Below are 27,751 nucleotides of genomic sequence, written 5' to 3' on the forward strand. Positions count from 1 at the left end.
TGATTATTTAAGGAGTTTTTGGACTTTGAGAATTTTCTGTGTCCCCTAGAGTCCTGGTCATAGAGGGAAAGCACTGCTCCAGGACAGGTTAGGAAGAGAGTATCCCAGTTTCCAGCCTTAGTGGCAGTTCAAGAAGATCCCCCCCCCCCCCTGGGTTTTGTCCTTTTGGTTTTGGAAGGAACATTTCTGCTACCCTTGCTACCCAGGAGTTGGGAAAAGAGAGAAGTTTTTTTTCCCTGCTATGATGAGATTTGGACTGTCAGCCAGAAAAGACTTTGGCGCCAGCTTGTCCCCAGTGAAGCAGCACCACAGTAAACTTTATTTTGTTAAAACACCCACCCAGTCTGCATGTTTGGCACATACACCCCCACTGAGTTAAGGTTTATCCTCCCACTCCCTTTCTGGAGAATCCACACTTAGGGCTGTTGAGACAGGTTGAGGACTTTAACACTGGGACTAAGCATGACCGCTGCCTTAAAAGCACAACTTAAGAGGGGCTAAAGAAGCTTTTACCTTACACTACAAGGGACCGATGCAATACAGTGCACTCAGCTGAGCGCACTGTATAACCCGCAGTCTGACACGGGTTAAATAGGCACTAATCCACCCCCTAATGCAATAGGGGGATTAGCGCCTATTTAACGCGCGTCCAACGCGGAGTGAATGAGATGGCGCTCATCACATGCAAATGCATGTGAATGAGGCTATTACTCATTCACTCCAATGCAAAAAAATAAATGTGCGTCTCAGACACACATTTATCGCTCAGATATTAACCCCTGCTCTAGCTGAGCGCATTGAAAAGAAGTACAGAAAAGCAGTTTTTTCTGCTTTTCTGTACTTCTTTAAAAGTTAACACAAAAAAACAACCTCAGCCGCTGCATTGAAGACAGACGCCGATATGCTCGGCATCGATTTTCATAACTGGCAGACCACTGATAACCACGGGATCGTGTTAGCAAGGAGGCGCTAAAGTCGTACAGCATGGCACCCCCTGAAAGTGGGCACTGACTTTTCAGCACCCGCTTTCCACATTTTTTTATAGCATCGGCCCCCAAGAGAGGGATTAGATAGTCTATTTGCTTTATTCTTTGTTTGTGCAAGCTAAAACAAGATCAAAGTTGTGCTATTCCTGTATTGTAAACCTTCTCAAGTCTGTCCTGGGGACCCCGCAGTCATAGGTTTTCAGGATAACCACAATGATACTGGAAATTCTCTGTATGCTAATTTATCTCATGCATATTCACTGTGGCTATCCTGAAAACCTGACCAGCTGTGGGATCTGCAGGACATAGGTTTGGAAATCCCTACTGTTCTGCAATGTGTTTAGAAAATAAACTTATTAAATAGGTATAAAAATCTCAGGTGCCAGGTCACCCAAAAATTGACATATGGTGCTGGATGCTATTTGTTCATTCTTACGAACCGCTCACTTAGAGAAATCCTTGCAGTGTACAATATTATAATAAAATCAACAATAAAACATACAAATCCAAACATTACAATAATTAAAATAAAGCATAAAAAAATAAAATACAAAAATAAAAATTACCTACAGCAAGCCAGAGAGACCACCATTACTAAACTCAGCCTAACATTGAAAAAGCCAAGCTTTCACCTTTTTCCTAAACAGTAAATAATTGGACTTCATCCACAAGTCCCTTGGAGCTGAATTCCACAATTCAGGAGCTAAGACAGAAAAAAGCCTCTTCCTAATTGTGCTCTTTGAAACTTCCTTGACTGCAATAACACTGAATAAGATCTCGGATGCTGAGCAAAGATTTCTCCTAGGCTTGTAAATCTCAACTAACTGCTGTAAATATTTTGTCCCTTGTCTTTGGTTACTTTTGTCCAATAAACTCATAATTTTAAACTGAACTCTTTGCTGAACTGGTAGCCAATGTAGCAGCCTTAACAAGGGAGTAGCACGGGACCTTCAAGAGTAACCGTAGATTAACCTCATGGCCATATTTGCTGGCAAACGCATAACTTGTGCAAGCCGTAGCTTCCGGGCATCCCCCCGCCCCTGACCCCAAAGATGCAATGCAAGGTACGTAATGCTCTTTAATTGAGTGGAAGAAACGGCCACAGCCAATCAACATTAAACATCAACAACCAGCAATACTTTGAACAAGCTTAACATTCACCAAATAAAGTTGGCCTATGCTCCCACCGGCAAGACCACATGCTATTACCTACCCCTCCACTTGTTTGAGACAGCAGCCCTCCAGCCTTCCGCTCCATGAAGGTGGTACACCACTGGCATCACGCTCCGTGAATGCCACTGTGGCCACTGCCACTCCGTGCAGTGTGCTGCCGCCTCATCCCTCTCCTGGCCATCCTTGCAGGCCACGCTTATGTATTTATGCAAGGCCTCCATTGGGCCACCCCCAGACCAGCCATCATCTTGGTCTGCGCCATGCTTTGCATATAGCTACCCCCAAGCTTCCCCCTATGCATATTCATTGGTGCCCAGTTCCTCCCCCGACACCAAAACATCCCCCTATGCACCAGTGTTGCTCTCTAGTCCCCCATCAGCTAATGTGCCACCACTCCCTATCCCACCCCCTAATGTTCCTGAGCCCTGCGACCCCCTCCTATCTCATAGGCTCCTGGCTGGGGATTTAAATCGGCCAAGGCGTCCCATTGGCCACCAGTCCCCGTCCGTCCCCCCACTCCCCCTCTTGAATTGGCTGCCGCACGCCTGCCCAATTATGAGGCCCCTGCCTCAAACGGCTGGGCCTCCTCTAACAACCCATTACAGAAGTGTATCTGGGGCAAAACAAAAGCTTGAACCATCAACAGGAAAGCTGCTTGAGATAAACACTCCAGCAATCTCATTAATAACCTCAGTTTGAAAAAAAACTTGCTGTAGAACCATAGATATGAGAGTCAAAACCCCACAGATCATCACAAACCATCCCCAAGTTCTTTACTTTGGAACCAGCACTCAGTTCCATCCCATCCATCTTCAACTTGGGTAACTGCTGTGGGATAACATCTATGCCTATATATAACCCTTCAATTTTCCTTTTATTTAAAAATCAAATGATTTTTCAAAAACCACCTAGAAAGCAAACACAAGTTCTCATGAAATCGTCCACGTCATCAGCACAGATAAATCCCTTAAAACCCAATGCTCTAGCAAATGCCCCCAAAGAGTGCATAAACAAATTAAAAAGAGAGGGGATATTGGGGAACCCTGCAGTACCCCACAATCAAAACCAAAATTCTTAAAAAAAAAAATCCCACCCGCCCAGCACCAGTGCAGATCTCTCACTCAAAAAAAAAAAAAAAAAAAAAGGCGCAAGCAGGTTAAAACCTGCTCCCTGAAACCTAGTTCTTCACACCTCTCTAATAAAGTGATCCACCAGATCAAAGGCACTAGATAAATCTTGAAAAAAAAACAAAAAACCACCAAGCACACAGGTTCGGCTTTCTCCCTATAACGCAACACTTCCTCCTGAGCTGCCAATAAAACCATATCCACATCTAAAACCTGACTGACACACATCTAACAAACCTCTCTCCTCCAAATATGAAGATATTTGCAAACATACAACTCGCTATGACTTCAGCCAACACAAAAAGTGTCATAGGATGCTGGATACTATTAAAAAAAAATGCAGGAAGAAAGAGACGACAAAAAAAATATCTGTACCATTTTAAAATTTGTTTTACCTTATGCTGCTAATTAACTACCTCCTAAAAAGTGTCTGTATCTGCTCCCTATTGCTAATGAATTTGTATCAAAGTTATTGATTACATCTAGTAATCTACTGTAAAGTTATCCACACCAGATGCTCCTACATGCCCATCATCTGTCTGTAAATTGATACTGAAAACAGATGTGTTGAATCAAAACCAGTAAGCAGCACAGTCCACTGTCCTATTGCTCAGTTCCCCTTCTTCCTCCTTTTCATTTCCTTCTGCATATCACATAATATTCACCAGCAATTTTACAACACAGTACTTGCCCACTGGCACTTTAACAAATAATAACTTTCAGTTAGCCGCAGGCCAAAGGACCAGATTTCCCCCGCTTTTGCATGCTTTTTATGGGAGTTTGCTGTGTGCATGTGATATGCCAGCTGGTGTTTTCTGTGGAACACAAAAATATTTTCTTCTTCCTTTTCCCAAATGATAAATAATTTTCTGGAAAACAAGTGTCACACTGAACCACATCCAAACAATAGACCTTATTAAAAACAAAAGGCCTTTTTCTATTTCTGAGCCTATGGAGAAAAAAATCTAAGTACGGCTCAATAGGTTTTGTGCTTTTAACACTTTTGCTGGGAAATGGTTTTTGAACTCACTCCATTTCAGCCAGTATCTGCGAGCAACCATACAAAATTGTTACACGCTGCCAATTCTAAGCCGGCTTAATGAAAGCAAAGGAGCTGTGAAGCAGTGAGGAAAATGGAATTCTTTGGTTTAATTTTATTTCTGAATACCAAAACAAATATACAAGATAATATTACTTGTATTAGAAAAAAAAAAAAAAGACCGATAAGATTAGCAAATCACAAAATAAGGAAAAAATAGCAAAGAAGCCTCTAGTCACATTAAATAGGATAGAAAGAAAAAGAACAATCGGTCAGCTCAAGTCTGCATAAAATAAAAAACAATTTTAAAGGGGACAGTGGTGGCAGGTCAATACCCAATCTAAAGAAAAGTAGCCAAAAAAAAAATAATAATAATATAAATTAAAACCAAGCACTGATCAGTGTTAGATAACATGACCTTAAACAATATTAAACATCCTTGCCTAAAAACCAGGAATGAAGACCTAACCAGGAACACAACTTGGCTCAAGAGAGACCTCATCCTGCAGAAAGTCCCCAAATGATCTGGCTCCAAAAATAAGTAGTTATTTCCAATATGCCTCAGCAGACATTGGCAAGGGAATTAAAAAATAAAAAAATGAGCACCTATTGAAATGGTTTGAGGGCACAAGGCCAAACATTTCTTGCACTGAGCTTGAAGACCTTTTCAGATGTCAGGAATCTGAATATATGGGTATTTTGAAGACAAGAAAAGAAACATCTCTATACGGGAGGAAAAAGACCTCTAAATATGCCTTTCTTTATCTGACTCAAAGCCAAATCTAATTAATACCGAGTAAAGTCCAGAGTGCTCAGAGGTAATAAATCCTCCTCTGTCTATCAATTTTAGACACACTGGGGTAGATTTTATAAATTTACGCAAGCGCGAACAAAAGTATGCAGGATTTTATAAGCTACGCGCGTACCTTATAAAATCCGGGGTCGGCTCGCACTGCCTGTTCCCTCCGAGGCCGCTCCAAAATCAGAGCGGCCTCGGAGGGAACTTTCTTTACACCCCCCCCCCCGGCCCTTCCCTTCCCTAACCCCCCCCCCCCCCCCCCGGCCCTATCTAAACCCCCCACTACCTTTGTTGGCAGATTTACGCCTGCCGAAAGCAGGTGTAAATCTGCGCACGCCAGGGGGCTGCTAGCACGCCATCACCCGACCCGGGGGCTGGTCCGGAGGCCTCGACCACGCCCCCGGCCGGCGCCACGCCCCCGGTCCTGCCCCCGAACCGCCCCCCTCCCCACCCCTTTTACAAAGCCCCAGGACTTATGCGCGTCCCGGGGCTGTGCGCGTGCCGGCGGCCTATGCAAAATAGGTGCACGAGTGCCCTGCGCGTAAATCCGGCCGGATTTACGCGCAGGGCTTTTAAAATCCGGCCGGATTTACACGCGCAGGGCTTTTAAAATCCGGCCGGATTTACACGCGCAGGGCTTTTAAAATCCGGCCCACTGCGCTTCAGAATATCAAAGATATTGACCAAAAGGTGGCTTACAGCCATCAGGTATTTTGAGAACCTCATGCAGGTGCCTCTTAAACATGGTTAGCAGAGCAACCCCAGCCATTTTAGGGAAGTTAGTAATTTGGAGATTTTCCTCCTAACAAGCAGTGTTTTCTCTTCCTGACCCACTTCAGGAATGCTTCAACCTGGTCTTGTAAAGATCCAGCTTGTCTCTCCAAGACTTGCACCTGCGAGTTTTAAAATGGGATTCTAGCTCCAGCAGCGATTTATCAATATATTGTGCATACAACCCGAAAGTTGCTCTTCTCATTTCTCCCAATGTGGTATCTTGAAGTAAAATCCAAGCTGTGTTCCTCCTCCTCTGCCAACTCTAGTGACAGCCAGGAAGCACCCACACCTGGAAAAACCTCAGCTACTGGAATCTCCCAACAGTCCAGAGGCCACAGAAGTAATAGATCCCACTCCCAGCGAATCTCGAATCTGGTGTCTGGAGCCCAGGCATCCACCGCTTCGATTATAGCCAGCTCCACTGAGGAACCAGTCAATAATGCACTGGGAGGTAAAGGAGGTGTTTGCCAAACCAGGTCCAGAATCATAACAAGGTCTGGAGGGTTACTTTCGAGAGCCATTAGGATCCTTGCTCCCTCCAAGGACAGAACCAGCGAGACAGGCTCATAAATGACAAACAAAATATAGGAAATTGGGGTTGTGGTAACTTCTTGGTCTGCCCTTCCTTTTCCCTTTACTGCATAAGGTAAAATGTAGTAAAGGAATATGAAGAAATCCAATGAGAAGGAGTTGCAGAACGCAGGCTTCTGGTATCTACTCTACTTGAGTGAAAGTGGAATTTAAATATCACTCTTTTGAAACTATGCAGTAACATTCATGGTGCTATACCTACTGCACCTGAATGAAGTTTTCTGAAATTACTGAAGATCCCTGATAGTCATCCTGGAGAAGGAAACACTAAAGAAAAAGGGTCAACTTCTTGCTGGAGAAGCTCCAGGAAAAAGAAAAGTCTGTTTGCTGTTGGTGCAATGCTGCACCAAAAAGGTTGTCTGTTGATATTTATTCTACAAATAAATACTGGAAGATATGTCTGCCAATATTTAAGCCTGCTAAACTAATTACTGCTATCATTTGAGGACCCCCGTTTCTGAAAAGCTACCCGATTTCTATTGGAATTATAAAATAAATGTGTCTATTTTGGAACCTATTCCAAGGCTTTACAGTGGACTTTGGGTAAGTCTTCCCTTGGGCCACCCCCAATCGGTGATGCATGGAGGTCCTTTATGGTTGCCGGGGCTGCAGCAGTGTAACTCACCACCTTTGTGGCACCTGAAGATGACCCCAAGGAAAAAGGGGTAACACTTGTTGCATGCAATAAATGAGGGATCTATTGTTTCATTTTAGCCATGTACTCTTCAGAGTCCCATCTCCCCAATAAACACATTTGTGCTGTCAAAACAAGTTTTGGGGTAGGATATCAGCTTTAAACCAATGATATGCATCTTTCTGCCTTTAGATAGTGATGTAAACATTCTGGAGCAAATCCTGAAAGATCAGGTTCATCTAAAATTATTGTTCAGCCGTCAAGTCCTTGGTTTGGAGCCAGAAGTAGAAGTAGGATAGACACAAAGTAAGCAAGATACTCAGTAGCACCTTTCACTTTAATTTGCATTGTTTTGAAGCTGCATCAAACAAAAAGGTTTAAGTAAATCTGATTTGCGAACAAAAGTAACAGTGTTACTTTTCTTGCAGTACAAGCAAAGAAATTTAATGTGCACAGAAATCAATTCAATTTGTAACACAAAGCTCTTACAGTGAAAGATTCACTTACAAAACAACCTTAACTTTCCTCTTCCTCAGTGATGCAATAAAAATATGCAAATTTAAGCAATAGGACTGGTCCAAGCTATTGAACACCACTAACCATAAATACGGTAAATGGTGGTCACAGCAAAAGGTCTAGCAAAGCTCCAAATTCTCTCAATAGACCTCAAAATAAATGACAGCTCCCTCTGAAGAACTAAAAAAAAATAAATCTAGGCATAAAAAAATTAATATAAAATAAGGATATCAAAAGCATTCTTCTCTAGAATTTTTTTTAATTTGATTTACATTCTACCTTTCAGCCACTTCAAAGGGGATTACATTCAGGTACTGGAGGTATTTCCCTGTCCTAGGCCGATGCAATACCGTGCGCTGGCTGCAGAGCATGGCTCGATGCACGTCCATAACCCCAAAGCAAAACGGGGGATAGCACATCCAAAATGCGTGTCCAATCATGTGCGTAGGTAATGGCGTTCGTTACATGCAAATGCATATTGATGAGGCTATTATATCTATTCCCCCTGATGCAAAAAAATAAAAATTGTGCACCTAATACACACATTTTTACTCGCTAAAATTATTGCCTACCCCGAACACGAGTTAATTTTGGAGGAACCCAAAAAATGTACAGAAAAGCAGTACTTCTTCAGACTTAAAAAAAAAAAGTGCTAGTGGTCAGGTTAGGAAAACAGATGCTCTAAAATTGAGTGTTCTTTTTCCTAATTGGCTGACAGCCACCTCTCCCGGGCACCCGCTGCTTAGTAGGCACTAGCGGTGCTTGATTTCCCCTAGCGCCTCCTTTTTACCACGGCAGCCTATTTGCATTTCGCACTGGGCTCCCCGGCAGGTGGACTGGCGCACATTAAAGGAGTGGGAGTTCAATCATGGGCGCCTGTTTAACGGGCGCCGATATTGCATCCGCCTGAATCTAAGTTTGTACCTGAAGCAATGGAGGGTGAAGTGACTTGCCCAAGGTCACAAGGAGTGGCAAGGAGATTTCAACCCTGGCTTCCCTGGTTCACAGCCCCCCTCCTCCTCTAACCACTAGGCTGTTATTGCTCATTTTTCCCCTTTTAACAAGCCCCAGCAATACCCTCCTTTTCAAGTACTGTCTGAATAGTATTTTGGATGCATTTGATGCTTTAATATGATATAGAAGCTGACAATTGCCAGAGAGCCCTCAAACACTCGTAGTCATGCAGTGCTCCATCTTGGATAATGCTTCATTCAGACACACTTACAAGGTATCCTTGGAGATTGCTTTTTCCATCAACATGCTTAAGGGCAACAAAAAACTCGCACCAATACCATGAGAAAACAAAGGTGGCAAATTAAACTCTGATTTTTCCCCAAGGGGGATGGCACAGGTTTCTCCATCTAGGCACAGCATGGTGTGCCTCCCAGAATCACCAAATCCTGTGCAACGTTCAGCATGCCTTGCAATGTGCAGGATACAGTCACTCCTATCACTTGCCAAATTTTTCTGTTATTTTGAACCTGGTGATGCTTTGCTGCAGTTCCACTGAACTTCTGGGTGCAGCTGTGTTTGAACCAGTATCACAGTGGAGCTCACCTACTCATGCATCACGTGATGCTATTTGTGACGTCAGAATAACATCTGTATTAAACTGGGCCCAGTGACCATGAGGCAATTTCTGCCTCTACTCCAAACATGACTGCTTGTAGGGATTCTGGGGAAGTGACAGGAAAAAGAAAAAGTTCAAAGAATTTCAAAAAAGGTAGCATCCTAACTATAAACCGTTTAACCGATAAAAGGAAAAACAAACATTCTTGAATTTTTTTTAATGGGTGGTGAACTGTGATCCTTGAAATTCACACACAAAGCAAAGTTTCAGGGTAACCCACAAATATGCATGAGATAGATTTGCATAAAATTGTAGCTGTATATACAAATCTCTCTCAAGCATATTCATCAGTGGAATCCTGAAAAAAAAGAAAAAAAGTGACCAGTTCACAGCCCTCAAAGACTGGAGATTTCCCACAGTACTTAAGTGTACATGGTAAGCACCACCATCAACTGCACTGAAGGCTTCTTATTGGACAGGAAAGCCCAAAAATCCCAATCTGATTGGCCAAATAAGGCTTTTCTGATAAAGCCCCCAAATACAAGTAGCTATGGAAAAAAACATAAATTGGGCTCTTTGAACCTAAATGATCTCCTTTAAAAACAGCTGTAGGATAAAAAGACAATCCCAACAATAGCAATACTTCATGAATTGAAACTGGAAAATGCAAGTAGGGCAGTGAAATAATCCAAAGAATTTACACAGCAGCAATAATCTCTCAAGAAATTAGAAAGCCAAGCAAGGTACATATTTTATATAAAATATATATGGTGAGTGATGTGCTGTAATAAATTATGCTCTTCATCTGAAACACTAATATGATAGATGGCCAAAGACCAAAAAGTGTCGGGTGGATGCAAAACAAGGAAACTTGCCAGTTGAAGGAAACAAAGCTGGTCTCTTAAGGACAGTATAGTAAACAGAGATGTGGGACCTATAACCTTGTGTCCCAGCACCAAAATGATTTGTGACAAAAATAAGACTGGTTTCTAAGGACAGCAGTACAGTTAGAATTGTAAGCCAAATCAACTCAGCAAAAGTCAAAATTGAGCACCTGGCAACCAGATAGCTTGACTAGGGATGCACATTTAACAACCCCAAAATATACACAAGTCAAAACTCCTATAGCAAAAGTTCTCCAAAAAAGAATTAAAAAATAATGGAGACAAAGCAGACAAAAAAAAAAAGCAGAGGATCATTATCACAATCTTCAGAACCATCTTAAAAGAGAATCATAAGAAGATTTTAAGAAACTTCTTCAGGAGCCTCAGAGAAAGACTGCTGACAAACAAGAAGGGACCAAAAAAAAAAAAAAAAAAAAAAGATTTCTGCTGCAGCGATTGGAGGAAATCCAGATGTAAATCAGAAGGCATAGACATCTCTGGACATGGGGGGTTTGAATATGGAAAGGCATATTCAAATAAGTGGAATGGGGATTCCATCTTTGGGACTTCAAACAGTAACCAAAAAGGAAGTTACTTAGAATTAGTGTGGAAGGCATTGACATCTCTAGAATCTTCCATTAGCACATATAATGTCAGAAACTAAGAACCACATCTGTCAATTAGAACCAGTGGTCAAGGATAATGTTAAAAAAATGTGTAATAGAAAAGCAGGTTATGCAGATTCAGGAGATACAGAATAATGTGATCCAAGGTGAAACATCTAATGCAAGAAAGATAGAAATGCTTGAGAATGAGATAAGATATAAGAACTTAAGGTTGGTAAATTTTCCATCTGTGAAATTAACTTTGCCTTTAGACATATTTAAGAAATATGTCACAGAAATTTTACTTTTTCCCAATGAGGCTATTCCACCAATAGCCAAAATATACTTTTTGAATGAAGGGAAAAAAGATAGTAAGAAACCTAAGGGTGATAGTAATGTGTTGCACAATGTGGATGAGAACATAACAGAATTCTTAGAGCAATCATTGGAAACACAGGTGGAATTTAGAGGGACATTACTGGTCTCATTCTTATTTTCCTCAGATAGAGATTCTATATTGAAGCATTTCTTTCGAAATAGATCAAAACCCTTTTTGGGTAGTAAAGTCTGGGTTTACCCAGATATCTCTAGGGAAACCCAGTTACGTAGAAAGAAATTTCTTGCAATGCAGCACGAAGTTAGAGACCTTGGTGCAGATTTTATTGTAAGATATCCAAGCAATGCATAGTAAGAATAAATAATATTAGACATATTTTCTTTGACCCGGTTCAATTAAGATCCTTTATTAATGCAAAAGTTCCTCCTGAAATGGGAACCCATCCCTAAACTGGAGAATTAGAAAAACTAGTTCATGTATTGCCTTAAAATTTTGCAAATAAACGTGGTGCTCGATTAAGGGTAAGACACCAGATTTTCCTTTTTCAGATCAGAGTAATGATTTTTTACTTAATAGATACTTAGAGGTGGAAATGTTGCTTATAACTCTGTATTTGATTGGTTCATTGATAATGGATATTGTCTATGTATTAAGAAAATGTTTATAAATAAAGAATTAAAAAAAAAAACTAGAACCTGTGCAGAGGAAAATTAAAGCTACAATGAACAAGGAGGATTGAACTAGGAGAAGAGAAAAAACAGTAGTAATTTAACATCATATAGGGTTATTTACAAAGAACTGGTGTGGCCGCATTATAGATGTTGATGAGGTGGGATTTAGGAGGAGTTCGGAAAAGCTTGTTTAAACAGCCAAGTCTTAAGTCTTTTACAGAAGGTTGGGAGGCAGGGTTCCTGTCGGAGATCCGGGGAAATGGAATTCCAGAGTGATGGTCCAGCTGTCGAGAAGTTATATGCCGAGTGGATTTGGCATGAGGTACCTGGAGAGATCCTCTGTATGCTTCTCTGGTTGGTCTCGAGGAGTTATGTTGGCTGAGCAGGAATTGTAGGTCTAGTGGAGTGAGGTGGTGGATGGATTTATATATAATGGTGATGGACTTGAAGATGATTCTGAAGTGAATGGGCAGCCAATGTAGGTTTTTTAGGATAGGGGATATGTGGTCTCTTCTCCTGGTGTTAGAATTCTTGCTGCCGCATTTTGGACCATCTGTAACGGTTTGGTGTACGAAGATGGGAGACCTAGTAAGATAGAGTTACAGTAATCTATCTTTGAGAAAATTATTGCTTGTAGTATCGTTCTGTAATCTTGAGAGTGGAATAGCGGTTTTATCCTTTTCAGCACTTGGAGTTTGTAGAAACAGTCTTTGTTTGTACGGTTGACAATTATAACTCCTAAGTCTCTCACTTGGGTGGAGAGTGGGATGGCTGGAGGAGTTATGGTGGTGTTGCTATTTTCTGGGAGATGAGCAGGAGTTCGGTTTTGGCGGCATTTAATGCGAGATTTAGGCTGGTAAGAAGGTACTTGATTTTTTGGAGGCAGGTTTCCCAATGTTCAAGAGTTTTAGATAAGGATTCTTTAAGGGGGATCACGATCAGGACGTCATCCGCATAGAGAAAATGTTTAAGATTTAGATTGGTTAGGAGCTGGCACAGCGGAAGGAGGCAAATGTTGAAAAGCGTGGGTGATAGGGAGGATCCCTGTGGGACTCCTACAGGTGAGTCATGGCGGGGGGGGGATTCTTTGTTGTGGATTCTAACTTTGTAGCCTCTGTTGTTGAGAAAAGTTTTGAACCAGGTTAGTGCCGTACGTATTATGCCAATGGTCGAAAGTTGGTTTATGAGGATGGAATGGTTAACGGTATCGAAAGCTGCCGAGAGGTCCAAAAGAATCAGTAGGAATGATTGTCCTTTTGTCGAGACCCAAAATGAGGTAGTCTGTCAACGATACGAGGAGGGATTCTGTACTAAAAGCTTTGCGGAACCCATATTGGGATGGGAATGGTATATTGTTATCTTCGATGTAGTCTGAAATTTGAGTGTTAACAAGTTTTTCCATGATCTTAGCTATGAATGGAAGGTTAGCGATCGGGCGGAAGTTGTTCGGGTCTGTAGGATCCAAATTTGGTTTCTTTAGTAGTGGTTTGAGGGAAGCCAGTTTTAGTTCGTCTGGGTAGATTCCTTGCGAAAGAGAGCAGTTTATGATATCCGCCAGCGTTTTGGAGATGGAGTCAGGGATTGTCAGAAGGAGTTTGGTTGGGATATGGTCTGAAGGATGAGAGGAAGGTTTCATTTTCTTTAAAATTGAATGTATCTCTGTAGCAGTGATGAGTTCGAATGATTCAAGACATAAGTTTTTTTTGTTGGTTAGATGCTGTGAGCTCAAGTAAGGGGGATTTTGTTTCGGAAGAACAGGGCCAGTTCACCGGCTTTTGATTGTGCTTGGTTGTTAGGGATATCAGGTGCGTTGGTTTGTGTTAGGTTGGATACAAAGGCAAAGAGCGCTTTAGCGTCTTTGCCTTTGTATCCAACATTATTCTCCGATGCATATTCTTGCCTGAAGATGCCAAAAGATTAGAGGGTATATAAAATAGTAATGTGTTTTTTTCTTTTATAAAATAGAAATTATGACAAATGAGATTGTTATTGTGAATCCGTAATAGAATAACTACCTTGAAATCTTCTTTCATAAATAAAACTTCCTTTCACAACACTATAGTGTGGTACTATCTAGTGGTGATCTAAGGGTACTGCACTAATATCTAATAATTCTTTTTTCATTTTGTATACTCACATATAAAGATTATTACATCATTGTCATGTCTCCAGTGGGGTTGGGAGCAGGGCATTAACCACCACCTCATTTTAAACAGCATTTAATTCTCAGCCAAAGGGCCAATAAGGGGCCATTCTCAGTTCATGTGTCAGACTCTACACGTGATCTTGGTCAAAAGGCTGAGAAGAATATATGCAACCACAAGGAACTCCCAGAATGAAAATACAGTCAGGTCTAAAATTAACAGCCCAGAGCAAGACTGAACTGCACCATCACATTCTCCTTCCCCATCCAGACTATTCCTTAATGCTGTACTATCACTTACACAAAACTGCAGTACACAAACTTATGCTGTAGGACTATTAGAAACCTATACAGATAACTTACAATACTAGAAACTTACCACCCGATTCTCTCCCAGCATCTGCGTTTACTGGTCCCATGTGTCAGCGCCACATCCCATAGGTCAATATCTGGAGTCATGTTGGGTTCTGATTGGGAATCAGGAGTCAGGTTTGATGCTGATTGGAATCCTTCATCTTCAGAGGGGTCTATGCTTTGTGGAACCTGCAAGCCACACAAGACATGTCAACAGCAGCAACATGGACAAAATAAAACAAAAAAGAAACCCAGAGGGGCCTGATTTGATCAAGGGTTTTCTTGCATTCTATTTTTCTGTAGGATAAAAAACCCAACACATTAGTCCCCAAGTCTTAATGAAAAATATGAGTGCTACGTACGATTTTAAATATTTTGACACTGTGCAATAAACTATTTCCTTTGGTGGTATGCACAGTAGGTTTGTAACTTTACAACTCATATGACCAATGTGTAGCATAAGTGCTTCCAAGTCCACACTATAGGGACTGATTGGGGACACTGGACAAAATTATTTGCTCCTGCCTAGTGCATCTGGCTAAATATAGAAGGCAATATAAGATTTAGCCAAACTGACAACTATGTTCACATACAACAGTCAGGCACAAGTAGGCTTTCTGCCCATATATCTAGGATACACCTTGAATAAAAGTCACTCAACAAATGTATCTCACAGTGAGTGATTGTTTGATCTGATGTATTTTTAATAAAATTCAGGATATTTCTTAGCAGGATGACAAAAAACAGCAAAATTCCACCTGCATTACAGGAGTTGCTGGGAAAAGTGTACTTTTTAATAGGGAGGAGAACCTATGCTGTTTTATGTTAAAACTTCTAATTACAACCTCCCACTGCAAAACAATGTTTACTGTGTGTTAAAGGTTCATATACACAGCACTATCAAAATTTATCAAGCAAAACCTTAGCATACTAACTGTACATAATCTCGTTTTATTCACAATATTTGTGTTTGCTGCATTAAAGTCCAGCAAGGTATTAAATTCATCCGCAGACTAGCACTATCAAATGTCCAGAAAAAAAACTATTCTAAGACAGTTCAGCATTACAAGAGGTTTATCCCCATCACTCACTACAAGGTCAATGTAGGAAAATAAACCTAGTTTTATTAAAATATTGTCACAGAGTAAAATACTTAATCAAGATGACAACATACAATAAAGCATAAAGCAAACATGTACCTTAATGGCAAGTCCAGACAGGTCGGCATTGTCCGGCACTGGTGGCAGATCCAGCTTTATATCCATATCGTGTGTGCGACTGTGGACCAGAGCACCAAAGAGTGAGACACGAGTTTCCTTCTCAAATCTTTCATTAGCAAGGTAATTCTGTGAAAAATATCCAATGGTAGGAAGCCCCGTGCCAGGTGCAGCTTCCATTATTTTGAGCGTCCTTTGAATGGTGTCATTTATTTGACACTCCTCATTTGCAATTACTGAGCGCAAACCAGCTTCAAACACTGTCACATCATAATAATCATACCCTTGATATTTCAGATTCCTTCCAACATACTTGTTATTGAGGAAGTAGTCCCTTTTCTGAGGCACTAGCTGAGGAAGTCCGGTTCCAGCAAGCTCTACCAAAAGTTCCAGAACCGCATTAGTCTCTGCAAACGGCAAGCAGGCACACTTCTCCAGCTGCTCCACAAGTTCCTCCAGTCTATCGGCTTCTGTCCCCCTGCCACTCATCCGCAGGTTGAAGGACAGCATCAAAATCTTGTTTTTAATGGGAAGTTTGGTCATATTGGATGGCAAACTACGGGCAGCATCTTGAAAAAGGTTCATGAAAAGGGTATTGTATGCCACCCTTTTCAATTGTTGCTTGGCCCTGCTTTTGCAGACATTTGGTCTTCCAAGGCACACTTTCCATTCCAGGCATGTCATGTGTGCATCACATAGCTCACCAAAAAGCTGGATAATGCTCTCCATGCTGCTCACACTATTCCTGTCTTTATGCATTTCAGATTAACAGTTTTCCCAAGAGCATCATGCTTTGCTTTCTGTTACATCACCCTGTTAATCAATCTGGAAAACAAACCAAAAATATTATAGCAGCCACAAAAACTGGAATAAGAAAAGCAAAACCAGCATTCCTTCTATAAAATGTATATTGTACCTCAAGAACTACACTTACTTCAATCTTTGTAAATAAAAGAAACAAGACACTAATACCGGTATCCTTAAACCTCATTACTATAAATACTCATTCATATTTGACCTATATTTCATTTTTTTTCCTTATTTGCACGATGACTATTGCCTGTTTCAAAATTTGTCAAGATTTTCCTTTTCTTGTTAATCTCTAGTTACGTTTGTTTTAACTGACTTAAGAAGACTTAGAATTATCTTTATTACCCAAACGTGGGGCAGACACCATCCAACGACACAGCTTTGGGAGATGCACCCAGGAAAGTAAGACTGCAGCACTGTCCCTTTAACAGCTGGTCCACCACCCCTGACGGGCGCTGCCACTTTAACGGCTCCCGGTTCTTCCAGCTATGGCCCACTGGTGTTATTTTTAGCTGCAAAACCCGAGCCGGCGGACCTCTACTCTGCTGAGTTACAGCCAGAGTAAGGAGGACGGGGTCAGGAGTTAGGCCACCTCTAGTGGCAGCGACAGCGGCACGGTATTCCGCTAACGGGTCGCGTCCAAAAGACATTTGAAAATGGAACCGTATCCAAGCACTAAACTCAGATTGTCCCTGTGAGGCGGGCTTCCATCTTAGGGGCGGAGCTAGCAACGTCAGTCGCCCCCGACGTCTGACATCATCAGCACTGCTGAGACACGGGCCGCGGCTGTCGGGATTAAAAAGGCACCACCAAGTACGTAAACAATGCTGTGTTTTGAATTCCGCGGGCATCAATGGAGTCACCGGGTAAAAGGAAGAGGTGGAGTCTGCTACTGCTCCGCATAGCGAAACAGCTATCGTCGGTGGTTGTGACACACCCCTAGCTGTTATCACTTCCGGGTACGGCGTGCTCCTGCTTTCTTTGGCGTCTCGCGGTGCATGCTTTTCGCCTCCGGTATATTTTATAAACATACGGGTGATCAGGCGGCTGCAGGCTCATAAAGGGGAATCAACTCCATGTGTTGGTTTTTTTTTCCTGATTTATATGGTATCTTCAGTCCAGCTACCTGCTGGTACAGTGCAGATGTAGGGGCCGAGCGCACTGTTTAACCCGCTGTCGGACGCGGGTTAAATAGGCGCTAATCCACCCCCAAATGCAATAGGTGGATTAGCGCCTTTTAAAGCGCGTCCGACTTAGAGAGAATGAGTAATAGCCTCATTCATATGCAAAAAATAAATATAAGTCTCAGACCCACATTTATCTCTCAGATATTAACGCCTACGTCAAGCAGGCGTTAATAGCTGAGCGCAATGAAAAAACGTACAGAAAAGCAGAAAAACTGCTTTTCTGTACTTTTTTAAAGTTAGAAAAAAACAAAACTCTGCCAGACGCTTTGAAGACCGCAGATATGCTAGCTCGCTTTTCATAACCGGCTGACTGCAGTTTTTCGGCATCAGGGTTCATAATCGGCAGACTGCCGGTAACCGCAGGGTCCCATTAGCAAGGAGGCGCTAACTTAAGGTCACGCCAGCGGCCCTAGTGCCTCCTTGCTAGCGCGACCCCCTAATTTGTTTATTGCATGCATGCGCTAAGAAAGCGGGCACAAACGGAAAGCAGAGCCAAAACTAGTAGGGATAGTAACCTTCACGGAGCTAAACGGCGCTGTAGCCTGCCAAAGAACATAAGATTTACCATACTGGGTCAAGAAGTCCAGTATCCTGTTTCCAACAGTGGCCAATCCAGATCATAAGTACCTGGTTAGAACCCAAAAGGTTAATAGAGTCCATGCTGTTTATCCCGGTGATGAGAAGTGGATTTCCCTAAATATACTTTATTAATGGTTTATGGACTTTTTCTCTGTGAACTTGTCCAAATGTTTTTTTAAACACAATTATACTAACAGCTTTCATCACCTCCTCTACCACCAAATTCCAGAGAAAATATTTTCTCCTACTTGTTTTAAATGTACGACTTAGTAACGTCATTGACTGTCTCCCTAGGCTTTGTACTTTTTAAATGAGTAAACAGCCGATTTCCATTCCATGTATTCCTTTATAGACCTCAGTCATATCTCCCTGCAGCAGTCTCTTCTCCAAACAAAAGAGCCCTAACTTCTTTAGCCTTTCTGCATAGGAGAATAGTTCCACCCCCTTTATCATTTTGGTCACCCTTCGCTGTACCTTTTCTAAATTTGTCTTTTTTGAGATGTAGTGACTAGAACTAAACCAGATACTCAAGGTGTAGTCACACAATGGAGCGATACAGAGACATAATGATATGATTTAAAATCTTGCAACCCTTTTTTCAAAAGTGGTATATTCTTCCAGGGCACCCAAAACATAATTTTTAGATCTAGGGCTGTCTTTCTTGCCACATCCCCTCCACTTGATGGTATCCCAAGGTGTAGGTTCTTTCTATTGAGGGGGGAGGGGGGGGGGGGGGGAGCTGATGCTTATGGCCCAGGCAGTGGTATGAAATCTCTCAGCCCTATGGATCTGTAAATCAGTTGATGGACTGTAGCACTAGGGTAGATGAACAAGATACAAGTTTGGATGTTAAAATAATTTTATGGATTTCTTGTAACAGTCAAACAAATGTCAAATCTTCAAAATTCTGGAATTACAGCTGTTTTGTCCCTTTTTTTTCTTTTTTAAGAACATAAGAACATAAGAAATTGTCATGCTGGGTCAGACCAAGGGTCCATCAAGCCCAGCATCCTGTTACCAACAGAGGCTAAACCAGGTCACAAGAACCTAGCAAGTACCCAAACACTAAGAAGATCCCATTCTATTGATGCCAGTAATAGCAGAGACCATTCCCGAAGTCAACTTGATTAATAGCAGTAAATAGACTTCTCCTCTAAGAACTTATCCAAACCATTTTTAAACCCAGCTACACTAACTGCACTAACCACATCCTCTGGCAACAAATTCCAGAGCTTAATTGTGCATTGAGTGACAAAGAATTTTCTCCAATTAGTCTTAAATGTGCTATTTGCTAACTTCATGGAGTGTCACCTAGTCCTTCTAATATCTGAAAGTGTAAATAACTGATTCACATCTACCCGTTCAAGACTTCTCAAGATTTTAAACACATCTATCATATCCCCCCTCAGCCATCTCTTCTCCAAGCTGAACAGCCTAACCCAGGGGTGGGCAAGTCTGTGTAGGTGGCTCTGGCTCAAGTTCCTCTGGTGATTCTTAACACTCCTGCAGTGAGTGTGTAAGAGGCCCACTCTGGCATAATTCTATTCTGCACAGGGTCCCCTTTAAAAATATACAGTCCTACCTGAGTCCACCAGTTAATCTGAAAAGGTTCCCAACCTGTGCCTGTCTCCCAGGGGATCGAAGATCCTGTTGAGGGTCTTCAAAGTTCTTCACCTTTGTCCTTGTGACCATCCAGAGAGAAGGTCTGTTAAGGCCAAAAAGCAGCCACTACTGCCCAATCCCCAAATGAAAGGAAGGGTGACATAGATACCTCCTTTCAACCAAAAATGAATTATTCTATTAAATTGTCCAAATCTTTCTGGGGTGTCACTGTAGTCCTCCTCTGACCTAGAAGGATAGTGGTAGGTCTTCAGTTTCCTGGCCTCGGGATGCAGGGAAAAGCCATCACCAGGAGAAATCCAGTCTGCAGCAAAAATATTAAAATCTCTTGCACTAAATGGAGAGATTTCCAATCTGGCATAGGTGTGAATGGCCCCTCTCTGTCCCTCCAGGTCTGCAGCAATGAGGAGTGAAGTTTTTGAGGCCATAATAGGCCTCACGCTCCTGGTCTATGACAGTAGCTCAACTAATCACAGGTAGCCGCAACCTACTCATTTTCTCCCTAGCTAAATTTTCTTGCATCCCTTCTGGAGGACCCCCTAGGGTCCAGGTTGGGAACCACTGCTCTAGTTTGAAGGCTACTGTATCTCTTTTTTAAAGGTTAATACCATCAGCCAGGTCACCCTCTGTGGTTGTGGCAGGGTGAGAGGAGGGAAAAGAAGATCCCCGTTATCAGGGCTGGTGCAAGGGTATTATGCATTTATAATAATAGATTTTATATGAAAAAGGACAGATGGACTAAGGACTAATGGGCTTTTATGCTTCCCTGCCAGCAGATGGAGACTGAGCAAGCTGATGTCACAGCATATATAACCCAGCAGTATTCTCCATCTCCAACAGATGGTAGACATGCATCTCACTATGGGGATTGCTTCAAGCTTTTTAGAAGGAGAAATTTGAAATTCTAAATTCAGGAAAAGAAAGCTCCGCTCTCCTGTGATGATACCTAAAGGTCCATCCCCCAGCTGAGAATTCCTGAGGTGATTTCCATGGTCCCTCAGGAGGTGTGCCTTGGTCCGGTAGCTGGGTTTCCCGGCATGGATTTAGCTGCTAGTTCAGCTGAAAGGCAGCTGGTGCAGGAAGCCGAGCACAGTGGTGATGGCAGATGCCCTTTCCCTCCCACAACCGGTGACAGTCTCTGTTCTCAGCCAGGAAGTGCTAAGCTCAGGTAAGGTGTGGGGGGAAAAAAAAGTTTTTACCTTGAATTAGAGACAGAGGGGTTTCAGGACTTCCTCAGGTCTCTGTGCTCGGCGCACCATACCAACACTCATTCCTGCTCCTGTTGAGGTTGGGGAACTGGGCAGCCTGGCAGGTTGAGCAGCCCCTGGCGAGCTAGGCCCTGCACTAAGGCTTTTTTTCTTGCACAAAATTACAACTAGTTGTAAATAGACTGATACCTAATGGATCCCAAAATATACCACGATAATGCTGTATAAAATACAATTTTTATTAAACAAACTTTTTTAAATTTTTCATTATTTCATAAAAACTTTCATTATATTTGTTTTCTGAGCTCAGAAATAGATATTCAAAATGGCCTGTAGTCCAACCATCTGAGTTCAAAATTGAATTTCTATTACTTTAGAAAACGTGGCTGATAATTTCGTTGCCATTTAAGAGTGATATAAATTTCTACTCATTATCGCAACCGAACTGGCCAACATGATGCAAAATTTTAGAAAATTATGCCATAAATATGTTGAACTAATTTTTTAGATAGTTTAATCAATTTGATGACATCAATAAATCTCACTCAATATTTAAATTTTGAACTCAGTGCAACTTCTAATATAACACACACTCATAAACCACAGTCTAGATGTATGTCAATATGAGTACAGAATTAACAATTGATGATGTCTTCAATACTTGAAATATTTCTTTGTAAGTATCCCGTTGGTATATATTAAATTACTGAATCGAGTTCAACGTTCATCCTTAACATTTCTTGTTGACCAAAGTTCAGATTATATATTTCAAAGGCAAGACATGAAGTTTTTTGAAATCAAATAGCCACACTGTCTTCCAAATTGACTTCCGGTAATAGGGTTTCCATGAACTGCATCGGTCTGATGTTAATGTCGCCCGACAGTAATAATAACAGAACCTGTTTAAATGATGGCAGTAAGCCTATCTTGTCCCGACAAAATCTTATCTTGTCATCCTTTAGCCCGTGTCTTTTGACTATGCGGTCCACTTCAAAACCTTTAGCTGAAGTTACCGCAATCGCTTCAATTTTTCAACAGAAGCCGCCGACGTTGGCAACGTTTCGGAACCTGCATCAGGGCAAACTCTGAAACATTCAAAGTATCTTTTAAGTATTACAGCACTTTGTAAAATTTTTTTGAAAGTCAAAATTAATAAAAGTACTCACTGCTGCTGGACAAGGACGTCTCTACAGTCGGGTCTGTCTGAAGACATTTAAACATGGCGCCTCTATTTGTATAACAAACCTTCATGAAGTGAACCAATCACAAAGCACCCCTTCATTTTTAAGTATTGACGTCACAATTCTTGAACAAACTTTATGTGGCACTATTGTAAATTCATTGACATATAGTTTCAATCATATAGCCTAAGGTTATGCATTTCAGATCCAATTCTTTAAATTTGTAAGGAGATTGTCTCACAAATTAATCAAAGTGTTCCATTCAATCTTACTATTTAAACCACATGGTTCTTCAGATCGTAATTTATATATCCACTGTTGTTCTTTTTTTAGGAGTATTTTTTCACGATTGCCTCCCCTGATATCTGTAATAACATGGTCAAGAATAAACCAACGAAGATCTTCTAACCGATGTTTAGCGGATAAACAATGTGCTACTATTGGAGCTGTTTCTTTACCATGTTTAATACAGCTTTTGTGTTCACCAATGCGTAATCTAAAGGCTCTAGATGTTTGTCCGACATAAATTTTTTCACATGGGCATTTAATAATATATACCACGAAAGTACTCTGACAAGTAGTAAAGTGGCGCAATGTATAAATGGACTTAGTAACTGGACATGTGAAAGTCTTCAATTCAAGTGTCTGATTGCAAATTCTGCAATGTCCACATTTGAAATGTCCCAAAAGTGTTGTGCCCTCAATAGTTGTATTAATATTGCATTTAACAGATGGTAAAGTTGACGGCTTCTAGAAAAGAATGGCTTTTTCTAGAAGTAAGAACCTTAAAGAAATTTTAAGTCCGTCAACTTTACCATCTGTTAAATGCAATATTAATACAACTATTGAGGGCACAACACTTTTGGGACATTTCAAATGTGTTCACTTCATGAAGGTTTGTTATATAAATAGAGGCGCCATGTTTAAATGTCTTCAGACAGACCCGACTGTAGAGACGTCCTTGTCCAGCAGCAGTGAGTACTTTTATTAGTTTTGACTTTCAAAAAAATTTTACAAAGTGCTGTAATACTTAAAAGATACTTTGAATGTTTCAGAGTTTGCCCTGATGCAGGTTCCGAAACGTTGCAAACGTCGGCGGCTTCTGTTGAAAAATTGAAGCGATTGCGGTAACTTCAGCTAAAGGTTTTGAAGTGGACCGCATAGTCAAAAGACACGGGCTAAAGGATGACAAGATAAGGTTTTGTCGGGACAAGATAGGCTTACTGCCATCATTTAAACAGGTTCTGTTATTATTACTGTCGGGCGACATTAACATCAGACCGATGCAGTTCATGGAAACCCTATTACCGGAAGTCAATTTGGAAGACAGTGTGGCTATTTGATTTCAAAAAACTTCATGTCTTGCCTTTGAAATATATAATCTGAACTTTGGTCAACAAGAAATGTTAAGGATGAACGTTGAACTCGATTCAGTAATTTAATATATACCAACGGGATACTTACAAAGAAATATTTCAAGTATTGAAGACTTCATCAATTGTTAATTCTGTACTCATATTGACATACATCTAGACTGTGGTTTATGAGTGTGTGTTATATTAGAAGTTGCACTGAGTTCAAAATTTAAATATTGAGTGAGATTTATTGATGTCATCAAATTGATTAAACTATCTAAAAAATTAGTTCAACATATTTATGGCATAATTTTCTAAAATTTTGCATCATGTTGGCCAGTTCGGTTGCGATAATGAGTAGAAATTTATATCACTCTTAAATGGCAACGAAATTATCAGCCACGTTTTCTAAAGTAATAGAAATTCAATTTTGAACTCAGATGGTTGGACTACAGGCCATTTTGAATATCTATTTCTGAGCTCAGAAAACAAATATAATGAAAGTTTTTATGAAATAATGAAAAATTTTAAAAAGTTTGTTTAATAAAAATTGTATTTTATACAGCATTATCGTGGTATATTTTGGGATCCATTAGGTATCAGTCTATTTACAACTAGTTGTAATTTTGTTCAATATTGTATACTAGTTTTTCTCCCTTGCAATTTTTCTTTTTTTCTTGCACGCCACGTGGTAGACCAGGCGTCGTTTTCTCAAGCTCTTGTGTGTGTTCTGTTGCTCTCTATAAGCAGTCTGTGTGGCAGTGCGTCTGCTCTATGCATGCATTCTGCGCTCAGCTTTTGGCGCACCTTTTACGTGCGCAAAATGTTTCACTGTTCCCACGCTTAACTTGGCGCACGGGTTAGGGGTGTGCCTTGCCGCACTTTCTTCTAGGCGCTTATTTTTTGTGCGCATTCCACTTTTGATTGCGAGCCGTTCTGACGCTTGTTTACTGCCACGATGGCACTGGTAAATAAGAAGCCTAAGCATCTTCCTATTCGTGTTGCATGAAATATTAGGGCTTCTCAGCCCGACCTGGCTTCTAACCTGTTTTAACGCTGCTCAGACGCTCAGGGAGAGTTGCCTTCCTTGGATTTTGCTAAGCCTAGCTCTTCCCATTCTGATGATGGGCTGGTTACTTACTTGGGGGATGCCAGATTTTGGTTCTCCTTGACTGGCTCCTCCGCTGGCGAGGACAGTTCTGTGGGACCAGCTCCAGTTCCTTCTGGGCTTGGTCTGGACCTGGCTGTTTTTTCTTGGGTGGAATTTTTTCAAAGGCTTACAAGCCTTTCTTCAGGCATAGTCCTCTGCTTCCCCCATTCCTGTCTGGTCGGACCCTCAGCTGGTGGCGCCTCCCTCTTCCAGTCCTATGCTTGAGCGCCAGGGATTGCTTTGGTTCCCTGTGGGTGTTTCCGAAAGGAATCCGGTTAGCACGGATGATGAGGTTTATCCTGATTCCCTGGAAGATGGGGAAATTCCTTCAGGGCTGGAACCAAATCGAACCATGTTATGGTTCTTTCATAGTTGAACTGCCGGTCCTGATTTCCCAGGCCCTGAAACAGCTGGATGTCCCTGGTTCGGAGGCCATATCAGAGCCGAGGAAGAATCCCATTTTGGTTTCCTTATGTAAAGCCTCATGTTTTTTCCCTGTGATGGATGCCATTCAAGAATTGATTGATCTGGAATGGAACGCCCCAGAGGCAAATTTTAAAGGGGGTTAGACATTGGAAGGCCTGTACCCCCTAGATCCGGCTGTGAGAGAGCTTTTGCATTTTCCCAAAGTGGATGCCCTAGCTTGTGCTGTCTCTAAGTGGACGACTATCCCCATAGAGTGAGAAGCGGCCTTGAAGGATGTACATGATAGAAGGATTGAGGCTATTCTTAAGCAAGCCTTTGAGGCGATGGCGATGACTTTACAGATTGCCTTCTGATGCACCCTAGTGGCGAGATCTTGTCTGCTTTCTCTCAGGAGGTTGATGAGTCTAGAGGGAATTCCAGAGCGGTTATGGAGCCCGCTGCTGCCTTTTTAGCAAATGTAGGCTGTGATTTGGTTTGGACCTCGACCAGAGGAGTGGCTTCAGTGATAGTGACCGAGTGTCAACTCTGGTTGTGAAATTGGTCAGCTGGTGCAGCCTCCAAAGCCAGTCTTACCAAGATGCCCTTTAAAGGCTCGCTCTTGTTTGGGAGCGAGTTAGAGAAACTGGCCAGTAAGTGGGTCTCCAGTTCCTCGGTTACTGGAGGATAAGAAGCAGATACAGCACCCCTTTGGTATGAGGGGTTGTCTCTGGGGTTCCAGGCATTTTTATCCCTATAGAAGGATGAACTTTCAGTGGACTCGGCCTTTCGTACCTGATAGCCCAAGAGAGGAGTGGGCTCGGGTGGTGGACCTTCCCGAGCTTCCTAATGAAGGTTTGTGTCAAGATCACATCGGACCAGTGGGTCCTGGAGGTGATACAAGAAGGGTATGCACTGAATTTCGCAGTATTCCTCGGGACATGTTCATAATGTCCCCTTGCCACTCCCCACAGAAGCAGCAGGTAGTGGAGTTCATGCTCCAAAGGCTTCTCAGACTGAGGGCTGTGTTTCCGGTGCCCACATCAAGAAAATATGGAGCATTATTGCATTTATTTTGTTGTGCCCAAGAAAGAGTGCTCCTTTAGTCCCATTCTGAATCTCAAGAGGGTCAACCGTCACTTGAAGTTTACTCATTTTCACATGGAACCTTACACTCTTTGATAATGGCGGTGCTTCAAATTGGAACACCAACACTTCTACGCTTTGTGATGTTGGGGCACAATTATCAGTTTCGGGCGCTGCCTTTTGGACTCGCTACCACTCCCAGAACATTTTCCAAGGTTATTGTAGTAGCGGTGGCCTTGCTAAAAGAAGGAATCCTAGTACACCTGTATTTGGACAACTGGCTGATTCGAGCCAAGTGTCAGAAAGAAAGCTGCCTGGTGACACACAAGATGATCTCCTTATTGAAGGAGCTCAGTTGGGTGGTGAACCTGACCAAGAGCAGTCTTCAGCCATCCCAGTTGTTGGAGTATCTGGGGGTCAGGTTTAACACGGGACAGGACAGAGTCTTCCTATCGGAAGTTCAGATCTAGAAATTGATATCTCAAGTGCATTAGTTGATGAACACCATATGCCCGACAGTGTGATCCTACCTACAAGTGCTCGGCTTGATGGTGGCTACCCTGAAGTGGTGCCATGGAGAAGGGCACATATACAGCCTCTTCAGTGCTCTCTGCTATCTCGTTGGAACCCGCAGTCTCAGGGCCACGCGGTTCAGCTCCACTTGCCGATGGAAATCTGCTCCCACCTCCAGTGGTATTTGCAGGAGGATCATCTGAGAAAGGAAGTTCCCTTGCCCTCTCCAGTCTGGTTGGTACTTCCGACAGATGCGAGTCTCCACAGCTGGGGGGCTCACTCTCTGGAGTTAACTGCCCAGGGGTGTTGAACTGCCAAAGAGTCCCAGGCGGTATGGCTGGCATGCTTGCAGTTCAGCCACAGTCTGTGGGATCAAGTGGTTCGTGTGATGTCGGACAACGGGACGATGGTGGCCTATATCAATTGCCAAGAGCCAGCAAGTGTCACAGGAACAGACCAGCTTATGGGATGGGCGGAAGGTCATCTGCAAATGATCTCGGCCTCTCACATTGCAGGAAAAGACAACGCAAGAATGAACCTTCTCAGCAGGGGGAGTCTGGACCCAGGAGAGTGGGTGTTATCAGCCGAAGCGTTTCAGCTGATTGTGGCTCACTGGGGCATTCCTTTTCTAGACCTGCTGGCGACTTCTTGAAATGTGAAGGTTCCTCGATTCTAGTCGCAGGAGAGATCCGTGGTCCCTGGGAATAGACATTTTCATACAGATTTGGCCGGAAGATAGATTGCTTTATGCCTTTCCTTCATGGCCCTTGCTGGGCAGGATAATTCCCAATATCGAAGGCCACAGGGGGCTAGTACTCCTGGTGGAACTGGACTGGCCCAGGCATCCGTGGTGTGCAGATTTGCGACAACTCCTGCTGGAGGCCCCCCTTAGTCTTCCAGCGCACATGGACCTGTTACAACAAGGACCCAACTTGATTCTGTCTTACGGTTTGGCCCTTGACAGTGCTCACCTATTAAAGCAGTGGTTCCCAACCCTGTCCTGAGGATATCCACAATGAATATGCATGACAGAGAATTTGCATGTTATGGAGGCAGTGCATGCAAATTTTCTCTCATGCATATTCATTGTGGATATCCTGAAAACCTGACTGGCTAGGGGGTCCCCAGGACAGGATTGGGAACCACTGTATTAAAGCGTGGTTATTCCTCTGCGGTGTTTGCCACTTTACTCTGCGCTCACAAGTTCTCCACTTCCTTGGCTTATGTGAGGGTTTGGAAA

At 42.2% G+C, this 27,751-nt stretch overlaps 1 protein-coding gene and 1 long non-coding RNA gene across 3 annotated transcripts in view; one reads left to right on the forward strand and one right to left on the reverse strand.

The window, feature by feature from the left end:
• Positions 1–17,183, reverse strand: part of TUBGCP6 (tubulin gamma complex associated protein 6) — a 166,973-nt gene extending 149,790 nt beyond the window's left edge. Inside the window, exons 1-3 of one of the 2 annotated variants that reach the window (XM_029617392.1) lie at positions 16,576–17,183; positions 15,403–16,245; positions 14,229–14,392 (exon numbers count right to left, since the gene is read on the reverse strand). In XM_029617392.1, coding sequence (XP_029473252.1) covers positions 14,229–14,392; positions 15,403–16,179 — 941 coding nt within the window. In that variant the 5' untranslated portion in view covers positions 16,180–16,245; positions 16,576–17,183. Of the gene's footprint in view, positions 1–14,228; positions 14,393–15,402; positions 16,246–16,354; positions 16,466–16,575 lie in introns of those variants that run through there. The other variant, XM_029617393.1, reaches the window with a different exon arrangement.
• Positions 16,975–27,751, forward strand: part of LOC115099654 — a 41,113-nt gene continuing 30,336 nt past the window's right edge. Inside the window, exon 1 of the long non-coding RNA XR_003858839.1 lies at positions 16,975–17,043. This is a non-coding gene — a long non-coding RNA (uncharacterized LOC115099654). The remainder of the gene's footprint in view (positions 17,044–27,751) is intronic.

Source organism: Rhinatrema bivittatum, chromosome 9 (genome assembly GCF_901001135.1).
Source record: "Rhinatrema bivittatum chromosome 9, aRhiBiv1.1, whole genome shotgun sequence".
In the NCBI taxonomy this organism is placed as follows: domain Eukaryota; kingdom Metazoa; phylum Chordata; class Amphibia; order Gymnophiona; family Rhinatrematidae; genus Rhinatrema; species Rhinatrema bivittatum.